Source organism: Alligator mississippiensis, chromosome 13, assembly GCF_030867095.1.
Source record: "Alligator mississippiensis isolate rAllMis1 chromosome 13, rAllMis1, whole genome shotgun sequence".
Lineage (NCBI taxonomy): Eukaryota > Metazoa > Chordata > Crocodylia > Alligatoridae > Alligator > Alligator mississippiensis.
This window is the reverse complement of record NC_081836.1, coordinates 26312771-26333785: the sequence shown is the minus strand read 5'-3', so window position 1 is coordinate 26333785 and position 21015 is coordinate 26312771. Positions and strand designations below refer to the sequence as shown.

Sequence of the window (21015 nt, the reverse complement as noted above, 5' to 3'; positions counted from 1 at the left end):
GGAAGGCCGGGGGCTGATTAAAACCTGGTCTTGATATGCCACTAATCATCACCACTGGGAGCAGGACCCACACAGATAGGGCACTCAGCCGGACAGCTGTGATGGGGCCGCAGGCAGCTATGTCTGGGAGCGAGATGGGTAGTGGGGGCCAGGGAGATCCCAGGATCTTGAGGCAATGACAGCAGGGGGTTGGAGCTGGAGTAGAGCTATGATGTGCTGCCCACATGCCCCTGCGACAGGCACCAGTTCCACAGGCAGCATTGTGCAGGAAGCAGATCTTGGCTTTGCCCCAGCCCCGCACTGTCACCTCCCCACAATCCCAGAGCTGGTCCCGGATGCAGCTCCCTGCCTGTCTGTGGCCCCATCCCATTCACTCAGCTGCGTGCCCTGCCTGTGTGGCTCCTGGCTGGTCTTTGGAGCGGTGATAGCATGGGGCTCCTGGAGCACAGCCCCAGTTCTGTGGGCAGGGATGTGTGTGGAGTGGATCATGGCTCTGCCCTGGTCCCATGCTGTCACTGCCCTGCAATCCCAGTGTTTCCATGGAAACCAGCTGGGACCCACATGGGCAGGGTGTGCAGACACCTGCTGCAGTTGGGTTTCAAACTCTGGGTGGACCAGAAATCAAAGGAGGGTACAACTGTACCACTGCACTGGAAGAGAGGGAAACTCAGCCCCAGCTGTAACTGTAATAAAGACTTCACTGCATAAAACATACCTCCAGCATATCATGGGAAAGTAGGAGCAACAGGCAACAAACAGGTATTAATTTCTAGCAGGGGAAATTTTCCACTGCTAGAAGTGTTTCTGGGTAAGGGAGTGGCTACAGGTGTTCAGCCTACAACCACCTATTCTCCTCTGCTCTTCGTGCATTCCCAAGACTAGGTAATTTAGATCTAGAGAAAGTGTGGAGCAGCAGCTGCTCCAGTCTTCCTGTTCCCAGAGAACTGGAGCAGCAACACAAAACTCCCTGCCTGCTCCTTAGACTGAGGACCATGGTCTGAGGAATGGGTGGGGAGCAAGGGGTGGCTGCTTTTTACTTGGCTTTCAGTGTCTGGGATCCAAGTAGAAGAAGCAGTCCAGCAAATGCCTCTGTTTACTCAGACTGGGGGCTCTGCTTTGGGGAGCAAGCAGGAGCAGTTCATGGCTTCTGTAGGAGGAACAGGAACAGTTGTGTCACCAGAGTGGTGACCACAGTCTGGGAAAGGCACAGAAGCCTTCCCCACTGCTGAACTCCTCCCAGGACTGGTAAGCGGCAGCTGCTCCCTGTGTTCCCCTCAGGCCAGGGTGACCCCAGTCTTGGGAAGATATGGGGAATATTTCCCAGCCTCAGGAGGAGTTAAACGGTGAAGAAGTGTACAGGCATTCACTCTTTTCCACCACAACCTCTATGGTGTTTGGGGATAGGTAATATTTCTCCTGGAACTGCCATTTCTCTTCTGGGAGAAACTGTGTGAGCATCTGTACACTTGTGGTTTCTACTGGAAGAGCTGTGATTCTCCCAGTAGAAATGTAACACCTGTACACAGACAAAAAGAGCCTGATTCCCTGCCTTCTGTCTAGCAGCCCCTATAATGTGAATAAAGAAGAGAAAAGAAACTTCTAGTATGGAGGAAGCTACTCTAAAGGTCTGGAAAGGCTAATCTAAAGTCCCTTCTCAGAGCACAAATACTTAAAGCCCATTTCCTCTGAATTTTGTCTTGAATTGCCTTCAATTTATAAGTAACAAGGACATATAAAACAACGAATACAAGCTTTCTCTGTTTTATAGTTTAAACTATTATTTTGAGAAAGACTTAAAAACAAGTACTACTTAAAGAAAAAAAACCTGAAAGTTTTTTACTTAAAAGGCAGAACTCACCTGTAATATTGAATACAGTTTCCTGGCAAAAATAAAACAGAAACACACACAGGCAGGTCCTTTCCATCACAAAAGAAGTTGGCCTTCAACTGAAGGCCACAAAAGCCAATATCCTTAAAAAAGAAATAGTTGATTAACTTACCAAAAAATGAATGCCTGCAGTCTTCGTGGCCATATCTGCCCAGTCATAAAACAGAGGAAGAAACAAACAGAAGACAACTAACTGGATGCCATGGAAAACTGCTGAAAATGGAGGCCAAAATAAAAGTCTACTATGACCCCAGGAAAGAGTCTCTGATGTGTGGTGGATCTGTTCAGATTGGTTATAAATGAGACCTGGGTTCAGGGAAGAGAAGAAAAAGAAAAAAAAAAATCTTCCTCGCTCTCTCTTATAGATGGGTAATGGGATTCAAACTTACATATTTAACAGAGCAATAAAAGGAAGAAAAACACTACTGCTTTCTCAGCACCTGAATGAGAAAATAGTTGGAAAGAAATCTGCCATACAAGTAGGCTCCAGTTTCTTAAGAAATGTAACATGTTTCTCTAACCTAGGGGAGAGCATCTGCATCCCTGCATGCATTTTCACAGGGCAGAGCCTCTTATCAGAAGCAACTGCTCACGCTGACTACAAGGTTCCAGAAAAACAAAAGAATGCTCAGCAGATCAAGTTAGTTTTTGGATGATATCACCTGTAGGAGAGTTTCTTTTTTCCCCTCCTCTCAGTCCAACTGCCAACTCCAAACATATCAGCAGTTGGACTGATCAACTTGAATGTTTAACAGAAACATATAAAGCAAAAAAATTCTTAGCATAAGACCTGAAATTGACATTTCAGTTTCGTTCGGCAAATGAGGTCAGCAGATGACATAAACAGTTGAACTAATGTTGATAAAGTAGAACAATGCTGAATTAACACCCAAAATATATTAGAGACCATGGGCATATTTACACATACTCTGGAGTGGGATGGGGGGCATTTTAATTAGATCAACTCTCAGAAGCCATTTTAATTAAAATGTCAGCAGCATTCTTGTGTATCATTTAATGAGTTTTAGTTAAAGCGCCCCTGCCACCATTTTGAAACGTGGGGATGCTGAATACACAAGACCCTGCAACATGCTGGAGCGTTCTGATTAGAGTCAATTAATTGAATCTGCTCCAACGTGTTCTAACCAGAACATGTTGGAGCACATGTACAGGTGTCCCAAGAGGGCCAGGAATCAAGTTTACGTTAATTTGCAGGGATCGCTGCTGATATTACAGGGTATCTACTGGCTGAGCAAGGACAGAGATTTTAAGAGATTTAATTTGATATTACTCTTAGGTAAAAATTGAAGTTTCTTTCAATATAAGGAATGTTTCATATTAATTATGTAATCAGTGTACATTTCTTTCTCCCTAATATGCCAAGCTCAAATAAGTTTTCATGAATTAACATGAAAAATTAACACTTGAAGGATTTTGTTTATAAAGCATATTGACTTTGATCATTAAGCACCTTATTATGTACTCTCAAGTTTAAGAGTATTTTCCCTCAAATTTTTGCCCATGTCTCCTTCTCTGTGTACTAAACCTTAACCTTCATGCTAACTGAAACTGATTCCATCTACAGTAGTTTGATGCCTCTCAAATTTTTCCAGCTACTTAAATCAAGTTCTCTATCAGTTAAGGACCCCAATCTTGAAAAGTCCTTACCCACTTTCAACGTTGTTCACTAACTTATCGGCACACAGGCAAATTAACTTCAGTAATTCCACTAAAATGGCTATTTGGAGCAGATGAACACATAGTAACAAGTTTAATTTGGGTTCTTAGAGACATGGAGTATATGTTTATATACATTTTGCAAAATAGTGCCACAGGCATACATGGTGAAGGAGCAGCAACCTATTTTGGAAACCTGGGTTTTATCAGAGATGCTAATTTCTCAGTAGTTAAGGCTGAAACTGATTTTCTACTGTAAGATCAATTCTGATCCTCTTTTTCCTTAAACGTTGCCAAAATTTACTTGTAAGCCAGTAAATTTATGCGCGTTATCCTATTACGGGGTTGAATTTTGACAAAGCCTGTTTTATAGCAAACAGCCAGGCTAGCCAGCTCTGCTAACATCATAGAATGATGCATTCTGGGACACAACTACAAGTAAACCTTATTGCAGCACTGAATTGGTATTATAAGAGTTCTACAAATACCACTTGCCTATAGAAAACTTTACAACTATTAAACCTCAATCTTCACTTCCTAATCTGTTAGAACAGGGATAATATTCCATGGAGGGAGAAAAAGTTAAATGACTTGTTAAAAGGTAAAAAAGGAAGCCACATTTTGGACTGGACTAGAACTCTGAACTTCTTAGGTCCTTACTTGCACAACCTACTAGGCCACAGTTTCAGAAAGATTTTACAAAAGGTCTTTTTTGTCAAAGTGTCTTAAACCATCTAAAATTAAGGAAATAATGTAAGAAAGTCAAAACCTTTTGCTTATATAAGAGTTGCATGCTACTTCAACAGTGAAACAATCTGTTTCCTCGGTAGTTGTCAAGAGAGACAGACTTAAGCCAGTCAATTTCTTCACAGGAAGCTTTTCACTTAAATGCTATCATTTCCCTTTTTTATCAATGCAAAAATAGTTTGACTGATTCTAAGCTCCCACTACTAAAATAACTGATCCGGTTTTAAACAGCTCAGGAAAAAAGATCCATAATGCCACATGCAAATGCTATCTAATTCCATTTTTGCAAGCTCTGGTATATTTGCCTACATAAAACAGGCATGAACAGACTTTTTTTTTTTGTTAATCTGCATGGAGTTGCTACTTGCATTGTATACCTTTCTTAACTGGACGGGGTCTAGTAACTGCTAAGAGCTGAAGTTGGCAGCCTTTTAGGGCTGTGGACCAGACTGACCCAGTTTGGGTCAGTGGTGGATGGGTGGTTACTAGGACCCTGGCATTGCCAGCACTCTTCCCTGCAGTGGGAAGGGGAAAGTGCCCCTAGCTGAGATTCCTCTTCGGCAATTGCCACAGAAGCCTCATGTGCACTAGCTGGACCAAATGGCTCTGTAGGCCATAGGCTGTTGACCCCTTGTTTAGAACCCAATTCTCTCCTCAGAGAAAGAGGGTGCACCTTCTGTCCCCCTAAAGCAGGGGCAGGCAATTATTTTGGGCAGAGGGCCGCTTACTGAGTTTTGGCAAGCCATTGAGGGCCACATGACAGGCAGCCAGGGGCAGATAAATATTAATTTCCTTAATTTTGGGGGGGCCCCTGCGGGCCAGATAGAATGGCCTGGCGGGCCGCATCTGGTCCCCGGGTTGCATTTTGCCCAGCCCTGCTCTAAAGCCAACTAGGTCTGCACCAATGAATTTGTGAACAGTCTGCCTCCTGCCCTCTTTGACTAAAGAGGCAGGTCTTTCAAGGAAGAGGTGATGCAAGAGAAAATTGGCCTTCCTAAGGGAAACCCCCTTCCCTGCATTGTTCTCAAAACATTTTTTTTTAATGTTTTAAGAACAATGCAGAATTTAATGAAGGTGTTCCACTTTGGAAGGCCTTCATCTGAACCTTCATTTAATGTTGTGCGACCAGGCACTTTTAAAGCATTCTGCATGTACACTTCTATCAGGGCATGGCTGTAAAGTGCTTCAGGGGGGCGATCATGCAATAAAAATGTAATTTCTGTCAGCGCCCTGTTATACCTAGTGTTTCGCATTTTCAGTTTTTATTTAAAAAAAGTTTCGGGAATTTTTCAGGATTCATCTTCCAAACAAAAACCAGGTTGAAATTGGGATAAAAGGAAAAGAAAGAAAATCAGTTTAAATCGGAGAAAATAATAAATGAGAGGGGGCAGCAGCTGAGCATGCACGCGCGTGCACCCCTCTGGGCAGGAAAGTCTGCAGGAGGGAGGGGCGGGGAGGAGGGGAACTCACCGCCCCCCAGCCTGGCCCCAGCTGCCTCCCCGCACTGGCCCTGACCCCAGCCCACACCACCCAGGTGCCCTAGAGCAGGAGGCACAGGAGGCACGTGAAAAAATGGATGCAAGTTAGTAAAGCCTGAAAAATTACCTGATTTTTTTAAAAAATTGAAGTTAATCGGTGAAATTCAGTAAAAAATGAAAATGCAGAACACTAGTTATACCACAAAGTTGCTTTCAACTGCACTTGTACACACATAGGTAGAGGTTCAAGAAGGGGATTTCAGTACTTTCTGAGACAATAACTAGCCCAGACCATTTAGCCAATCAAGTAGAATACACTGAAACACGCTGAAGTGCTACAGTGATAGATATATAAATCCTACAAAAAATTTTGCATATTCACTAAGAGAAGTATACTTAGAGCTTGTGTCAAATCTAATCTTCTGTGGGAGCTAAAGCTATATTATCCAGGGTCAAAAATGATCTAATTCTGGTTTTAGTCTCGGTTCAGCTGGCTGTTGTGTCATGCTGAATGCAAGTCACTTTTGATGCAGCTAATCTTTAACTGTTGTTTTAGCGACAAATTGATTCTGCTAGCACAGGGGTAAGCACAAATACAGCCCAAGGGTTGGATTTGGCCCGCCAGGCCATTCTATCTAGTCCGTGGGGCCCCTAAAAAATTGAGAAAATAAATATTTATCTACCCAGGCTGCCTGTCAAAGACGACAGGAGCCAGGGGCAGTAGCACCCAGGGGAAGCCACTGCAGGAGCCTGAACAGCAAGGGCTGCCGGGACTGACCCCTCAGCCAGAAGCCCCTGCCCATCAGGGGCTTCTGGCCAGGGACCATGGGGCTGTCCATGCCTGCCTGCACTGGAACAGGAAATTCAGGTAAGAAGGGGTGGGAGGCAGGGGCGGACCGCGGGTGATCACCCCAGTCCTTGGGGCCAGGCCGGCTCACGCTGAGTCCCGTGGTCTGGCCATGTAGCCAGAAGCCACGTGGTGCAGAGCGGCTGGAGGGCAGGCAGGAAAGCAGCAGTGGGGGTAGGGGAGGTGGAAGTGAGCAGCGTGCGGGAGTGCAGGGCCTGCGCTGGAGTCCCAGGGCCAGTGCCGGCAGGAGCGCAGGCTGGCAGGGGTGTGTGGAGCCAGGCTGGGCTGTGCCAGCAGGGAGAGGGGGTAGCTGGTCCAGTTTCATAGAGCCCCTGCCTGCTGGGAACCCGCGCTCCTACTGCCTCACGCTTGGCCCCGCTGGCTCCACGACACTGATGCAAGCCCTGTGTGCCTGTCTGGCTATCACTGACTCCTGTGCTCCCACTCGCTCCCAGTTCCCCCGGTATAGGTGGGGACCAGCACACACAGCCCCAATGCCATACTCGCCTGTCTGGGCTGAGCAGTAGTGGCACAAACTGATGCTCAGCATGGGCGAAAAGCACTCCCCCCCTTGTGAGCTGCCCAGTGAGGTTGCTCCACACAGGCACTGCTGCTGCACTGGGCAGCACAGAGGCAGTGGCGAAGGAGCCGTACTGCAGCCTAGCGCGGTGCGGGCTCTGGGAGGACACAGCTAAAATTACCTGATGGTGGCAAGAGAAGAGGCTGCTTTCACCTGCGCCAAGCAGCAATTTCTGCCCAGGAGTGCAGGGTCTGGGCCGGCAAGGAACATATGGAGTTGGGCTGCGCTGCTCAAGCAGGGAGAGGAGTTAGCCCGACTCCATAGACCCCCTGCCAGCTCAGACCCCGTGCTCCTTCTGCCCCTGCTATGGGCCGTGCTGGCTCTAGACCTGGTGCACTGGCATGGGTCCTGCACTCCTGCCAAGCTGTGGCATGGGCAGATGCGGAAGAGGCAGGAGAAGGGCAGTGGTGGCAAACGGGGGGGGAAGGGGCAGCAAGCAGGAGCACGGGGCCTGTGCCAGTTCCCTGGGGCCAGGAGCAGCAAGAATGCGGAGCCTGAGCTTGTAGGCACGCTTGGTGGGGGCTCTGCCTGCTGTGGGGGGTGGGCTGTGGGCAATTTCTCCGCCCTCCATACAAGCCACATGTCTCCCCAGCTGGCCCTCCACACACTCACGGCCCCCTACAAAATCCACACACACCCACACGCCTATCCATTCCCCACAAATCCCACGTAGACATCCACACCCCACATACCTATACCAACACTCCCACAAAATACTTCATTTTAAGCTACTATACTATCACCTCTATATACACTACACAAAGACATGTAAATCAGGACAAAAATATTTTTTGAAATAAAATTAACGAATGTTGTAGTATGTTTGATTTTTGGAATATAATTTGGTGTTTTTCTGGTTCCAAGATGGCAAACCCCCTTGCTGAAAGGAGTACTTCTGGGTGGCAAAGGTCAGAGGTTAGGGGCAGGACTTCTGGTCCCAAGATGGCAACCAGGGCCAGGGCACCTGTCAAGGGGCTGTGCTTGATGACATGCCAAACTCAGTAAACGGCCCTCCGCCCGAAATAACTCCCCGCCCCTGTACCAGCATAACTGGAAAGACTCTCACAATCAACTGGTAGCATCAAAGAGTTGCGTCTGAATAGCAGAGGATCCGAAACATTTTCAGCATTCAAGAACTGAACCTATATAGGTTGAACCAAACAGATATAAAGCTTTTGCCCAAGACTGGTGAAGGATACTGAAGTATCATTAACATGTTACGTTATATTTTGAGGCCTGTGCTAGAAGGAGAATGCTTGAATACTGCCATCTAAACAGGTAGGAAGACAGACAGCTTCCCTGTGTTTAAGAGATTTTTCTAGAACGTGGCAAATTAACTCATTTTATATGGTGAATGGTATCTACCTCTGAAAGACGTCAAAATTCTATCAATTTTCATCATGCCCCTTCAGATACAGGGAAGAGAATATGGGATATGGATACAGAATAAGACTTACTTACTAGTTGTATGATTTATATTAGCATTTATCATGCGACAAATTCACAAACACATGCTCATGAGTGAAAGAGCTGACCTTGTTTTTCCTTAGAACCAGCTCTACTGAAAGCTCTAACATCACTTGCAGCTCAAAACAGGGCAGTGTGGCTATTTCCTGGCTTTAGTTAACTATGAAACAGCAGAATAATTTTAAAATTGGTACTATTAATTATTAGAGCCAAAAACAAAACTGAGGCAGGTTGCAGCTGAGTAGTTTCACGAGATTAGATAAAATATTTCTGAACAGACTGCGTAAGAGCATGGTTTCCCTTAGTATCCTTCAGAGGCAACAACACAAAGAAACTTGCACTGAACCCTAATATTATTCTTCCCAATTTAAAAAAAAAAATTGTGTCCCCAAATGTGATCTAGAATGACCACTGTTGGCCCTGTTGTTTAACCTCTTTGGTTTCAATCCCAGTTAAATAATGCTTGCTTTCACAAGTCAAATAATACGATTTGTAATTATATTTGCTCTCTATCATACTGTAGAGATCCTCTCTCCCATGCTCCTCCCAAGTACATCTTCTGAAGGAGAGAGAAGATGACACACAAGTGATTGAAGGGTCACCACAGAAGCCATTGTAATCAGGAGTTTTATTCAAGTTATTCAAAGAAAGAAATGAGTCTATTGTTATAAATAGGATTTACCATTGTATGATGCGCCTTGACTCTTACATCCAGTATTCTGGCTTCTAACAGAAGCAAACATTTGAGGCTTCAGAAGGAGGAAGACAAAGTTGTACTACATCTGTACTACATATAATACCCATGTGGAAGGGGAAATTCCTGTCTGGCACCTGGGGTGATCAATTTATATCCAGGAGCACGACGCCCAAGTATTTCTCTTGACTGTTTGCTACTATTCATAAGTCAAACAACTCTTCAAATATAGCTATACGTCTTTGGTTTTCTGAAACAGTGAATCTACCAGGTTAAGGACTCACAGTAGGAAATGTCACTCTTTGTTCTAGATTAATTTAGCAACTAATTTAATGGAGAATCTCTCTGTACCCATGTATTTGCTCATATATAAACACCCCCCCAAATAAAACACCTTGTTTTTGGAAGGCAGACTGTAAAGAAAAAGTTTTTTCCAATTATGGCCAATTGTGCAAGAGTAAGTCCTCCTGGAAACACAGATGCTGGATCCAGATGTGCAGGCACAGGCACGTTGTGGCACCACAAACCTCTTTGTGGTGCCATAAACTGCACGTGTTGCACATTAAACCATTTTCACGTGCATGACATAGCATGAAATGCTTGACATAGCATGACATCCTGTGGCACCCTTGAAAGGAGATCAAGACACCCCAGAGTGATGCAGCACCCTGGTTGAGAAACACTGTCCAAGGCATATGAAAGTGCCATCTGTATAACTGTCGTCGTCGTACAGCTAACCCAGTGTTTGGCTGAGGTTCAGCTCAAGGATGGAGTTTAGCTGAGTGAAGCTAAACTCAATCGAAGTTGAAATTGTGGTGTCTGGCAGGAAAAAACTCAAATGCGTGTAGCCCTGGAATTGCTTGGTTGGCGGAAAATGCACCCTCACAACTGGCCTAATCGATATGCAGTTTAGGAGGGCTCCCGGTTTCCTCACTCATGTTAAGCTCTAACCAAACTACATAAGGTTCTACTACCTATTTATTGCTAACTAGAAGACTACGTTCCACCCTGGCTGTAGATGAGTAGAAAGGATGCATCTTAGCAAGGCCACTTCCCAACTCATCTACAGAAATTCAATCGACATGGGCATGGAGCAAATCAGCCCCCATAAATTACAGAATACAATATTATGATCCTTCAACAAACCCTGTTACACTAACAACCTCCTTTTTGTCCTGAACTGATCTAAGCTGGCTACCTGAAAATTTTCCTTGTCATGTATTAAAAAAATCCACATGTAACTTTTCCTCAGGGACAGGAAGGAAGAAGGAATCATCAGCCTGATGAAGGGTATTTATATCCAAAAGCTTGCCAAGAAGAATTTTTCCAGCTATTTAAGTTGGTCTAATAAAAAAGTTATCAGATTTACCTAAAGAACCTTGTCTGCCTAGGTCATTAGCCCAACACAACTACAACCTATACCCCATGAGCTGATAGTCATGATACTTAATGTACTCTTGGAATACAATCCAATACCACAGTGACAGATGCCATGTTAAAACTTGAATACATTATTTTTCCCAGCAAGCCCTGCAAATCTATTGAGGACTGAGAATCCATCTGGATTATCATCTTCTTGTCCACTGTCACCAGGGACAAAGGTTCTGTAGACCAAACTAAATCACCTCTTTGCAGCAATACTGAATTATATAGGTATAACAACAACAACAACAAATCTCAAAGACCAGGTAGACTAACTGAAGACTAGTTAATGTCATGATGTACAGAAAGGACAGGATCCAATCATTCTTCAGTAGCTCTACTGACACTCGAGAGCTAACTGGTACAGAGAACAGGGAAAATTCACTGTTGTCACTAGAGGAAGTGCACGATTCTGCATACGCACAAAAAATATGCTGAGTAAGAAGAATCCATTTTTACATAATCACTTTTGAAAGTAAAAGCCACGCTTTAAATTCTGTAAACAACTGGAGACAAACTTTGTAGGCCCTCATTCTACAACAGCATCTTCATGGATGGACTCCTGGAACCAGCTTCTGGGAGGTCGCGTTAATCCCTCAACATGGATGTCACTGCACATTCTAGCCAAATGTTCTGTGCTTAGGAAGTGATTTTTATTTGGGAATCATTATATCCCAATTCTTTGGTGGGTGAACTTGAGAAACCAGTATTATTTTTTATCTAAGGGCATGATCATTCAAGACGCATCATTCCACAGGCATGGGCAGACGTGTATTAGCATCAGCTGATGGGTAACAAGAGGGGCATTCCTGACTAAAGGAGTCACTGTTTTTAACACTCTTTGTTACAGGTTACCACTTTGGTTGCATTAGATGTCCATTACAAACCCCTACATTATCAAAAGCATTTTTTTTGAACACACAACTTTGTATCTCTAGAACATCCTTAATGAAAGTGTGTTGTATTAATACTCACCTTTAGCAAGACGAGCAACCTACTAGCAAATCATCAGTTATATCCCAGACACACAAAGGTACATCCCCACAGAAAGACACATACCATCCTCCACACAGCCCATATCCACTACCACATGCAGCAAACTGTGCAGCACCACCAAACCCACCCACAACACACAGGGTGAGCAACACAGTCACACCCTCCCCTGGTGCCTTTTGCTTACCATGGTGGCTTAGGAGGGGTCTCCGTTGATTTCCTTCCTGGGTCTGGCGTTTCACCCAGCGCATATCATGGGCCGAGGCAGCTTCACTAGAACCTCCCCACCCATCCAGCTAGAAATAACCTGACACAGATCCCCTCTATGAACGACTGTCCTGCCCCCTCCCAGGCCCAGCCTCAGGACCCCATCAGCTCTGCCTCAGCTTTGACAAGAGTCTTAACAATGCACCAGCTGCAAAGGCTGCAAGAGGGAAAGGCCAGAGATGGTGCCCCGACCCTGGGAGGAATGGTTGAGGAGGTGGGGGGGCAGGAGAGCAGGCCAGAGACGCCCCCCTCTCCAGCGGACAGGGGTGGGGAAGCGTCTAGAGCCCGAGTCGTGGGGGAGCCCGATGTCCGAGCCCCCCTATTGTGTGTGGGGGCGGCGGGGTGGGAGGCTCCTGTGCACCCCTGGGACTGGGGCTGCAGTGCGGTGCGAGGAAGGGAGGGGAGGCCCGAGTGGGCACTGCCTACACCTGGGGCGGGGCTCCGCGCCCCTCGCTGGCGGCCCGCGCTCCCCACCCAGAGCCCAGCCCAGCCCTGTCCTGTCCTGTCCTGCCCTGCCCTGCCCTGCGCGCGGCTGGCCTGGCCTCGCCTCGCCCGCCGTCACCGCCGGCCCCACGGACGCATCCTTCCCCACCGCTTCCTCTCGGGCTCCGCGCGAAGGGGGAGGGGAGCGGTTCTGCCCCGCCCCCCCAACCGCCCCTCCCGCCGGAAGCGACCTCTACCGGCCCCGCCCACGGCGAGGCGGTGCCGGGGCCCCAAGCAGCCGGACCAATCCGGGAAGCAGAGAGGCGGCCACGTGCCACGTGAGGCAACGCTTATGCAAACGACGCGTCTGGCCCCAGCCGCGAGCATGGGAAAAAGGGAGGAGAAAGGAGTGCGCTGCTCTGGAGTGCGCAGGCGTGGAGTGCGCGGGGGGGTGGAGTCTGCCCAGCCTGGCCCCGCCCCTCTGTCTCTGCGGGCTGCGGAGCTGCGAGTTGCCGCGCCACGCGGGGGCACAGGGGCTCGGGCCCGCCGGAGAATCGGGCTCGGGGCGTGGCGGAGGGGCTCGCTGGGCGCTTCTGTTCTGCAGCGGCCCGTGTGCGACCCCCGGTTAAAGCCCTGGACGGAATCAGCCCTGCCGCTCGCGGCGGGTTCGCGGCTTAACCCAGTGCGTGGGGAAACCCGCCTGGGCCGGGAAACGTGGTTCTGTCTTGTCGTCCTGACACCCAGAACCAACATGCTGCACTGAGCGTGATTCACTGCCCTGCCACAGGCCCAGCTTTCAAATGTTCCCGGAGACCAATGGGTTTCCACACCTGCCTTTTTGGATCTGGGCCTTGATACCTTGAAATGGTGCTGGGAAGAGCAGACTCCAGGTTACTTCACCTGCTCAAATGCGGGACCGCAGAGGTTCACCGCAGCTGTGGCCTGGTCACTGGAGGTGACCACAACTTGTTGCCTGGCTCAATGGCGGCCAACCTTTTTGAGTGCCAAAATTAGGCCTGCATCTTCCCTGAATGCCACAGGGATCCCCTTCCCTGCTGGGTCCGCTTTCTGGCTTGTGTTCCCTACTCCATCTGCTGCTCTGCTTCCTGCTCCCTCCCCTATGTGGCAGTGTGCTGCCTGTCCCCTCCATGGTCTGCTGCATGCCACGTGCACACAAGCTGCCTGTGCCACTTGTGGCAGGAATGTCATGGGCTGGCCAGGCCTGGACTAGCTGCTTGCAAAAGTTCTTCAGCAGTGTTTTCAAAAGGATAAATGTAAGTATTGCGTGGCAGAATATGGTCCCCTATTAAGATGTGTTAAATATGAGACTGAACTGAGCTGCAAGCCGTGTTAGCAAGAGAATGTAAGGGGATTGAATTGCTTCAAGCTGCTGTTTATTTCAATGATAATTAAATCAAGATATTACAGCTGCATTTTGAGAAAATGGGTTACTGTGGCAACCATTAGAAGGATAATCTTATTACCACAGTTTGTTATTCTAACAAGTTGTTTGCTTACACGCAGTGCAGGGTGTGTATTTCGGGCTACAGAAAATGCTTCTTCCCAAAACAAATCCGTTTCCTTCACGGCTCAACTTCCGATTGCATGCTACCCTTCGAAGCCATGGAAACCCAGTTGTTTTGGCATCAGCTATATCAAGGGGCTTCGTTCTAGTTTCACAAGCCAAAATCAAATCCAGCCTAGTTGGATAGAATTGTGTGTGCTGAAGGCAGGAAAAGTCATCAAGCACCAAAAGATGATTTCATAGATTTCATAGACATTAGGGCTGGAAGGGACCTCATAAGATCATTGGGTCCAGCCCCCTGCCCAAGGAGAAGAAAGTCAGCTAGGGTCAAAGGATCCCAACAAGATAAGCATCCAAATGTTTCTTGAAAGTGGCCAGAGTAGATGCTTGCACCATCTCTGGGGGGAGTCTATTCCAGGCGTTGGGGGTTTGGACAGTAAAGAAGTTTTTCCTTATGTCCAGCCTAAAATGGTCTTGCAGGCATTTGTGACCATTGGACCTTGTCATCCCTTGGGGTGCTCTGGTGAACAGGTGTTCCCCCAGATCCTGATGCACACCCTTTATGTACTTATAGGCTGCCACCAAGTCACCCCTGAGCCTGCGCTTCTCCAGGCTGAAGAATCCCATAGCTTGCAGTCTCTCTTCGTAACACCTGTTCTCTTGCCCCCTGCTCATGCACATGGCTCTCTTCTGGACTCTTTCATGTCCTTCCTGAATTGTGGAGCCCAGAATTGCATGCAGTACTCCAGCTGTGGTCTCACCAAGGCTGAATACAGTGGGAAGATAACATCCTGACTCTTGCTTGAGAAGCATCTATGGATACAAGCCAGAGTTTTGTTTGCTTTGCCGGCTGCAGTATCACAGTGGTGGCACATGTTCATCTTGTGGTCAGTCATAACCCCCAAGTCTCTTTTGGTTGTGGTGCTAGCGAGTGTAGCATTGCTGAGCCTGTGTGATGTGGGGTTTCTTTTCCCCAAGGTGGAGCACCTTGCATTTTTCTGTATTGAATGCCATCAGATTTTCATCCACTCACCTTGCAAGCCTGTTAAGATTGGCCTGGATCACCAGCTTATCCTCAAGTGTGGATACTGCTCCCCAAAGTTTGGTGTCATCAGCAAACTTGGCTAGTCTGCTTCTGACACCAGAGTCCAGATTGTTTATAAAGACATTGAAGAGTACAGGTCTGAGCATAGGTGAAGTAAACCCTCCTGTGTGTACACCCATGTCAGAGTGTGATCCTTACTTGCCTCTCTGGCACCGATGAGGCGAGAATGAGCTGCCAGTGGGCTGATCAGTCCCTGAGCTGCTGGTAAGGGGGGGGGGAGGGGCTGGTGCTTCCCTCCATGGCCGTGGCAGCTCCCCCCAGGCAGTATCGGCCCGCAGGCACCCAGCTTGGGCGGTCCGGGGGGGGGGGGGGGGGGCACCACATCTGTGGAGGGAAACACCAGGCCCCGACGTGGCTCAGGCAGGTAGGCAGACTCCAAGGAAGAAAAGAAGGGGGGGAGAAAAAAAAAAAAAAAAAAAAAAAATAATCAGGCTCCCTGCTTTTTTCCCTCTCCTTCTTCCCCCTTCAGTGCAGCCTGGCTTCCTGGGCTGCTCCTGGGGCTATCTGCACAGCTCCCCAGTTGCATAGAGCCTAGTGATTCCCTCCACGGCTGCAAGGTAGCAAACTAGAACTCCTCAGAGTTGTTTTAGTTTGCTGCGCCCCAAAGTCATTTAAAGGTGCATTATGCCACTGGATTTGCTACAGTGGCTGGAATTAGTACGCAATACGCTGCTGAATTTGCAAGCTTGTGGAAACAGCAACACCACTGAAGCAGTGGAAGAGGGCATTTAACCTACTTTAATATGTTGTCTACAAATGCCCTATGACTATTTTGCTTTGGCCTGAGGAAAGAATTCTTGTGGATGATATCTCTTATTAGACAAAGTCAGTTACTGGAATAGACATATGCAAGCTTTCAGGTATCAAAGAACTCTTCCTCAGGCCTCTGTTTTTCATTGGCATATCACTTTTATGTATGTGGGATTACATTCATTTCAATGCAAAGAGCAAGGGTGGCCAGAAAAAACCTTTAGTGACTTACAGGTTCTGCCTGACACCTCAGTATGTGTATTTGAGAGCCAGGTGACTCACTGAAGAAAGTTGATCCCTTCAAGTTCTGTCCATACATTGTTTGCTCTGTAAATACCATCATGAACACTGGTACCAAATAAATATTAGCCACAACATTCCAATAAGAACAACACATGAGTAAATTGCACAGAATATTTTAAGCAATCTAGGCATTTATAGGATAGCTTTTGCTAATTAATTCTATCTAACATTAGTTAGATAACATAGAAGGGGAACAAATACAAAAGGTGAGGGAATACAGCTGAGTTGTGAGACTATCTGTTATGATACTTATGATGGTGATCTTGTAAAAATTGTAGTTTACCAGCCCACTGTTTCCTTAAGCATATCAGTTATTCATATAATTTTTACTACATCTTGGAGGTTGTAGCCTTGAGATAAGCCTTAATTAGCTTTCTTAGTTATAGCTTAGAAAAAAGAAAAGGGTTTTTTCATATTAAAAAGAGTCTGTCATAGTAATACCTGGATAAAACGTATCCATAACTTTAATTATGAGCATTAGAAATCATGCAAGCAACTCAAATTTGTTAAAATAGATGTAGAAAAAAACACTGCAAAGGACTTGTGTATGTGGGGAAATAACCTGAAATAGCTGTTGCAGAATAACTATTTTGCACTAGTACACCATGTGGATTCTGTCATTCCATAGCAAGAGTGTCATTCAATTGCCTTTATGCAATTTAGTTCAGTAAAACTTTGCAAGCAAGTTTAGTTTAACTGGAAAAAAAGTCACTCTTACAGCTCATCTACAGTATCTTAGTGCTGCCCCAGTGAGCACTGCAGTGAGGCATGCCATACCCACTTTCACATGCTACTTCCTGAAATAGGGCCTTACTATATAGCATATGCCAGTATGCTCCCTCAAGCGACAGCAAGTTTGTATATTGTCTAGATAAGTCACAGAAGTTCTCAGTTGCCACTGAAAGAAAACCGCAGATATCACTTGTTTGAACTGTTTTAAGCACCTGCAAAAAGTTCCTTTAAAAAGGCAAGCAGTTCCCCCCCCCACAAATGCTTTTGGGATGGCTGTATCAGTATTGGTCGGGAACTTCTCTCCACTGTGTCTTAAATGAGTCTGTAAACAAACAAAAAACAAACACAAAAAAACAAACCAAAAAAAATGAAGGAAAAAAAGGTTCAGATTACTTTTCAGAAACACGTAGCAAGTTTGGATCCTTACCTGCTTCTGCAGCAAAAGGATCATCCCTTTGCCTGTGCACAATTTAATAAGGCCTTGCTTACACCAGTGGAAGAAACTGAGGCAAAGTTCAGCAATATGCATTCTTACCCATCAGAAAGTCTTTACTGGATTTCCAGAAACCAATATAGCAATATTTAAGTATTTTATGAAGAGAGAGAGAGAGAAATATGCTTTTAAGGTTCAAGGCACCCCTTGTTAAGCTCAAGGCATCCTTGAGAAAAGTGCCAACTCTTTGTTTTCACTCATTTTTTTTTTACTATGAAACAATAATAAAGAAATGTTTCTAACTGCAAAGAACACAGAAAGAACATGAAAGTTTCAGTCTTCTTTAATGCTATGGATTCTTAAACCCAAATATTTCAAATATCTTGTAAATCACATTTGTACAGCTAACAGTGCTAGCATTAGGTGACACCCTGCAGCACCCCTGAAAGAATCAAGGCACAGCTGGGTGTTGGAGGCAGCCTAGTTGAGAATCACTGACATATATACCCACAAACAGAAGCACAAAAATGTATATCTATCTATGTGTGCGCATGTGCATGCACAGAGGAACACAAAGAGCTACTTTTAGAAAACCATACTATGCACTTACATGTATGTAAACATGTGAGAAACACTTGCTACATTTTTACTTATTTTCTCCCAACTTGTCCTCAGACCTGAAGTGACCCAATTTGCTAAATCAACTCCTAATTTATCTAATTCATCAGTTTTTACTCATGTTCATTTTTACCCAATTTCTCTCTAATTTGCTCAAGTATAACTCATTCAGAATTTAAGATTAGAAAGGACCTCATTCTACTTTTAATAAGGGAATGGGATTTTTATTAAAATGGTTAACATATCTTTCAATAAATGCTATAAAATAGTTTTGAACCATGCATTTCAGTATTTTTAAGGCAGTTAACACAGATTAGTCAACATACCTTAAAAGCTCTAGCAGTAAACATTTTGCTCATTTGACAAACTACAAAAGAAAACATAAGTCCCATAGGCACAGACGCTTACCCATAGAGAAAATATTTCTTCTTTGCAGCTATACTTTTAAAAGTAGATCTGTAAAAACAACAAAACAAACTACTCCTCAAATATCTCTCTAGAAAAGGAAGGTGGCTGTCTTATATCAACCTTGTCAGAAGATCTTAACTGCAAGGCTGCATCCACCAAACCAGTTTTCCGGAGACAAAGTATCAGTCAGCATTTTGGCTCATAATCTGTTGACAGGGTATGCTTGTATTTGGAACCCCTTGCCCTCTATGGCCCTGTATTGCTCCTTCTCCTCCCCTCCCTTTATTGGAAGGTTTATAGGATTAACCAAACCTAAGAGGGAAACAGCATTTTGCGGGAAGAAAGTTAAATATATGCAGCTCTTACTGAGCAAAGAGCTTTTATCAATTTTGCAAATGCATACAGGGCCCACAAGGACATGGAGTAGAAACAGCATGAACACTCACCATTAGAAACATGGAAAGTTAGAAGTACATGCAGAAGAACACAAACATGCCATTTCAGACGTACAGTGTCACAGCCCCAGTGAAGCTCCCCACTTATTGGACTCCTACCACGCTGCTTCATTTGGGCCCCACACACACCCAGCCCATAGGTTTTAAGTCTCCCATCATCCGAGTAGGCTGCAGCACTACTGTGTCCTTGCCTTTTTTGGCACACTTCCTGGACATGGGGTCTGTCTGTTACCGTCCCTTCACAGAAATGCAAATTTCAGTGTCAGTTGCCCTAGGCCCCCAGGCCGAGCCACAAGACTTCCCAGTAGCTCAGGCACAATCTTTCCCAGAACTCTGTCCTTGTGGATGCTCTGATTGCATAATTTACTGCTTTGGGCACTCTACAAACAGAGGCCTTGAAGCATTTAAGAGCAAGCATAGTGCATTGAATTTAGCTGGTACTGCTACCACTGCAGGCCTAGTTGGGAGCACCTCATGCATCACATGACCTGGTTAGAAAAAAGCCTGGTGCAGCGGTCAGAGGTGCCTAGAGCAAGCCCTGCTCATTTCTACAATGAGCTCCTTGCTGATCTATTTTCATATTTCTGTTCATCAGTTGATACCTGATTTTTCTGTAGTCAGTTGGACATTAAGGAGATTCCTCTTTCCTTGACTTTTGCAATCATTCTCTCATGTTATCAGATGGGTCAGAAGGAGGTGGACTCAGATTCTTTTGTTATTATTAAGAGTACTATAGGGCTTTGTTTTTCCATGAACTCCTTGGTCCATTTTACTATGTTGCTTCATGAAGTGAGTCCATAAGGGCACTCGTTGGCACTACCCATTATCAGAGGAAGCCAGCCGAGGTACTTCTGTGCATCCCTTTACAAGGATGTAAAGATGACGAATAAAAACAGTACAGCCAAAGAAAGAAGAAATGAAATCTATAGAGTAATGATTCCTAAAGGGAGCATCTTATCCTTCCTACAAGCAGTAGCAATACTACACATCTATATAGCCTCCATTTTCCAGAAAGATCCCAAAACAATTTACAGACTAAGTGCAAGAGTTCCTTCACTCCACTCATTGAAATGCAGCCATTTCTAGAGTGGAGGAGGACAGCAATGCATAGCAACTCCATAAACAGGATCTGCAGAATACATAGAATCCCATTGACAAAATAGGTGGATTTCAGATGTGACAACAATAATTACTCACTTTGGAGATTCAGGTCTGTTGGCTCCACTGCTTTTATAGGAAGACACTTTCAATTTGCTTTATGCTCTTTCAAACAACCTCAGCACCTGTATATGGAGGGTGAATAGGGAATCAATTTTAGTCCATTCTTAAGAGATCCATTAACTAAACTTGTGGGGAGGGAAAAAGCAGAGGGAGGGATAAGGAACAATGTGGGGAAGAGTTTAGGAGGGACAGAGAAACTATAAAAAGGAAAGATGAGAGGAGTGTCACAGCGCAGGGTCCTGCAGGAGGGCCGTGATCTCCTCAAGGCCCCCTTCTCGTGCCAGGTTGGCCCAAGGGCACGCTCAAATTCTTGCCTGCCATGTCTTTGATGACAAAATATATTTGGGAGGCTGCCTTTTATGCCCTCTTGGTCACATCTTGATGGACACTCAGACCCCGTGGTTTCCCAGACCCCTCATGGGTACCGTTCTGCAATGGGTGCTGCAGGGGCACCCTAGCCTTATGGGCTATGCATGGCTCCAGCCATCCCTGTATCACACCCCAAGCCTTGCAGATGGAATGGACGTTGTTTGGTCTTGGCCTTGTTATAATCTGGCCCCTTGTCCTCTCCAGGCCCTGCCCTTTCAATTTGCGCCCTCTCTGGTGCTGGAGCTCTCCACAGCCCTGTCTCACTCTGTGCCCCCTTCTCTCCTGGGGCTTCTCAAGTGCTGCCCACTTCTCTACTGGGGCTCTCCACACCTGCACTGGGGCTTCTCATCCAAGCCCCTCTCTCTGGGGCCTTTCAACTGCCCCCTTTCTGGGGCTGAGGTCAGTGCACCCCAGCTGCTGCACCCTCACTGGTGCTGGGGTCCCCACACTGCTGTGGGTCCCCTATGAGGCCTCCTCCAACCCCTAATAACCTCACCCAAACCACCGGTCTTTAAACAGCAACACAAACACAAGTCCCCTCGGCTATAACAGAAAGTAAAGCCACCTGGCTAAAACCATGTTACTCAAACCCCCAGGGATGCGCCATCCTTTA

General features: G+C 46.1%; 1 protein-coding gene and 1 long non-coding RNA gene across 4 annotated transcripts in view; one reads left to right on the top strand and one right to left on the bottom strand.

Moving 5' to 3' along the window:
• XPO6 (exportin 6) overlaps window positions 1–12697 on the bottom strand; it is a 91434-nt gene extending 78737 nt beyond the window's left edge. Inside the window, exon 1 of one of the 2 annotated variants that reach the window (XM_019493103.2) lies at window positions 11981–12697. In XM_019493103.2, the coding sequence (XP_019348648.1) occupies window positions 11981–11983 (3 nt within the window). In that variant the 5' untranslated portion in view covers window positions 11984–12697. The remainder of the gene's footprint in view (window positions 1–11980) is intronic. The other variant, XM_019493102.2, reaches the window with a different exon arrangement.
• Window positions 12698–12958: 261 nt separating this feature from the next.
• The window catches only part of LOC109284506 (uncharacterized), a 38714-nt gene continuing 30657 nt past the window's right edge, over window positions 12959–21015 (top strand). The window contains exon 1 of one of the 2 annotated variants that reach the window (XR_002091986.2): window positions 12959–13757. This is a non-coding gene — a long non-coding RNA (uncharacterized LOC109284506). The remainder of the gene's footprint in view (window positions 13758–21015) is intronic. The other variant, XR_002091987.2, reaches the window with a different exon arrangement.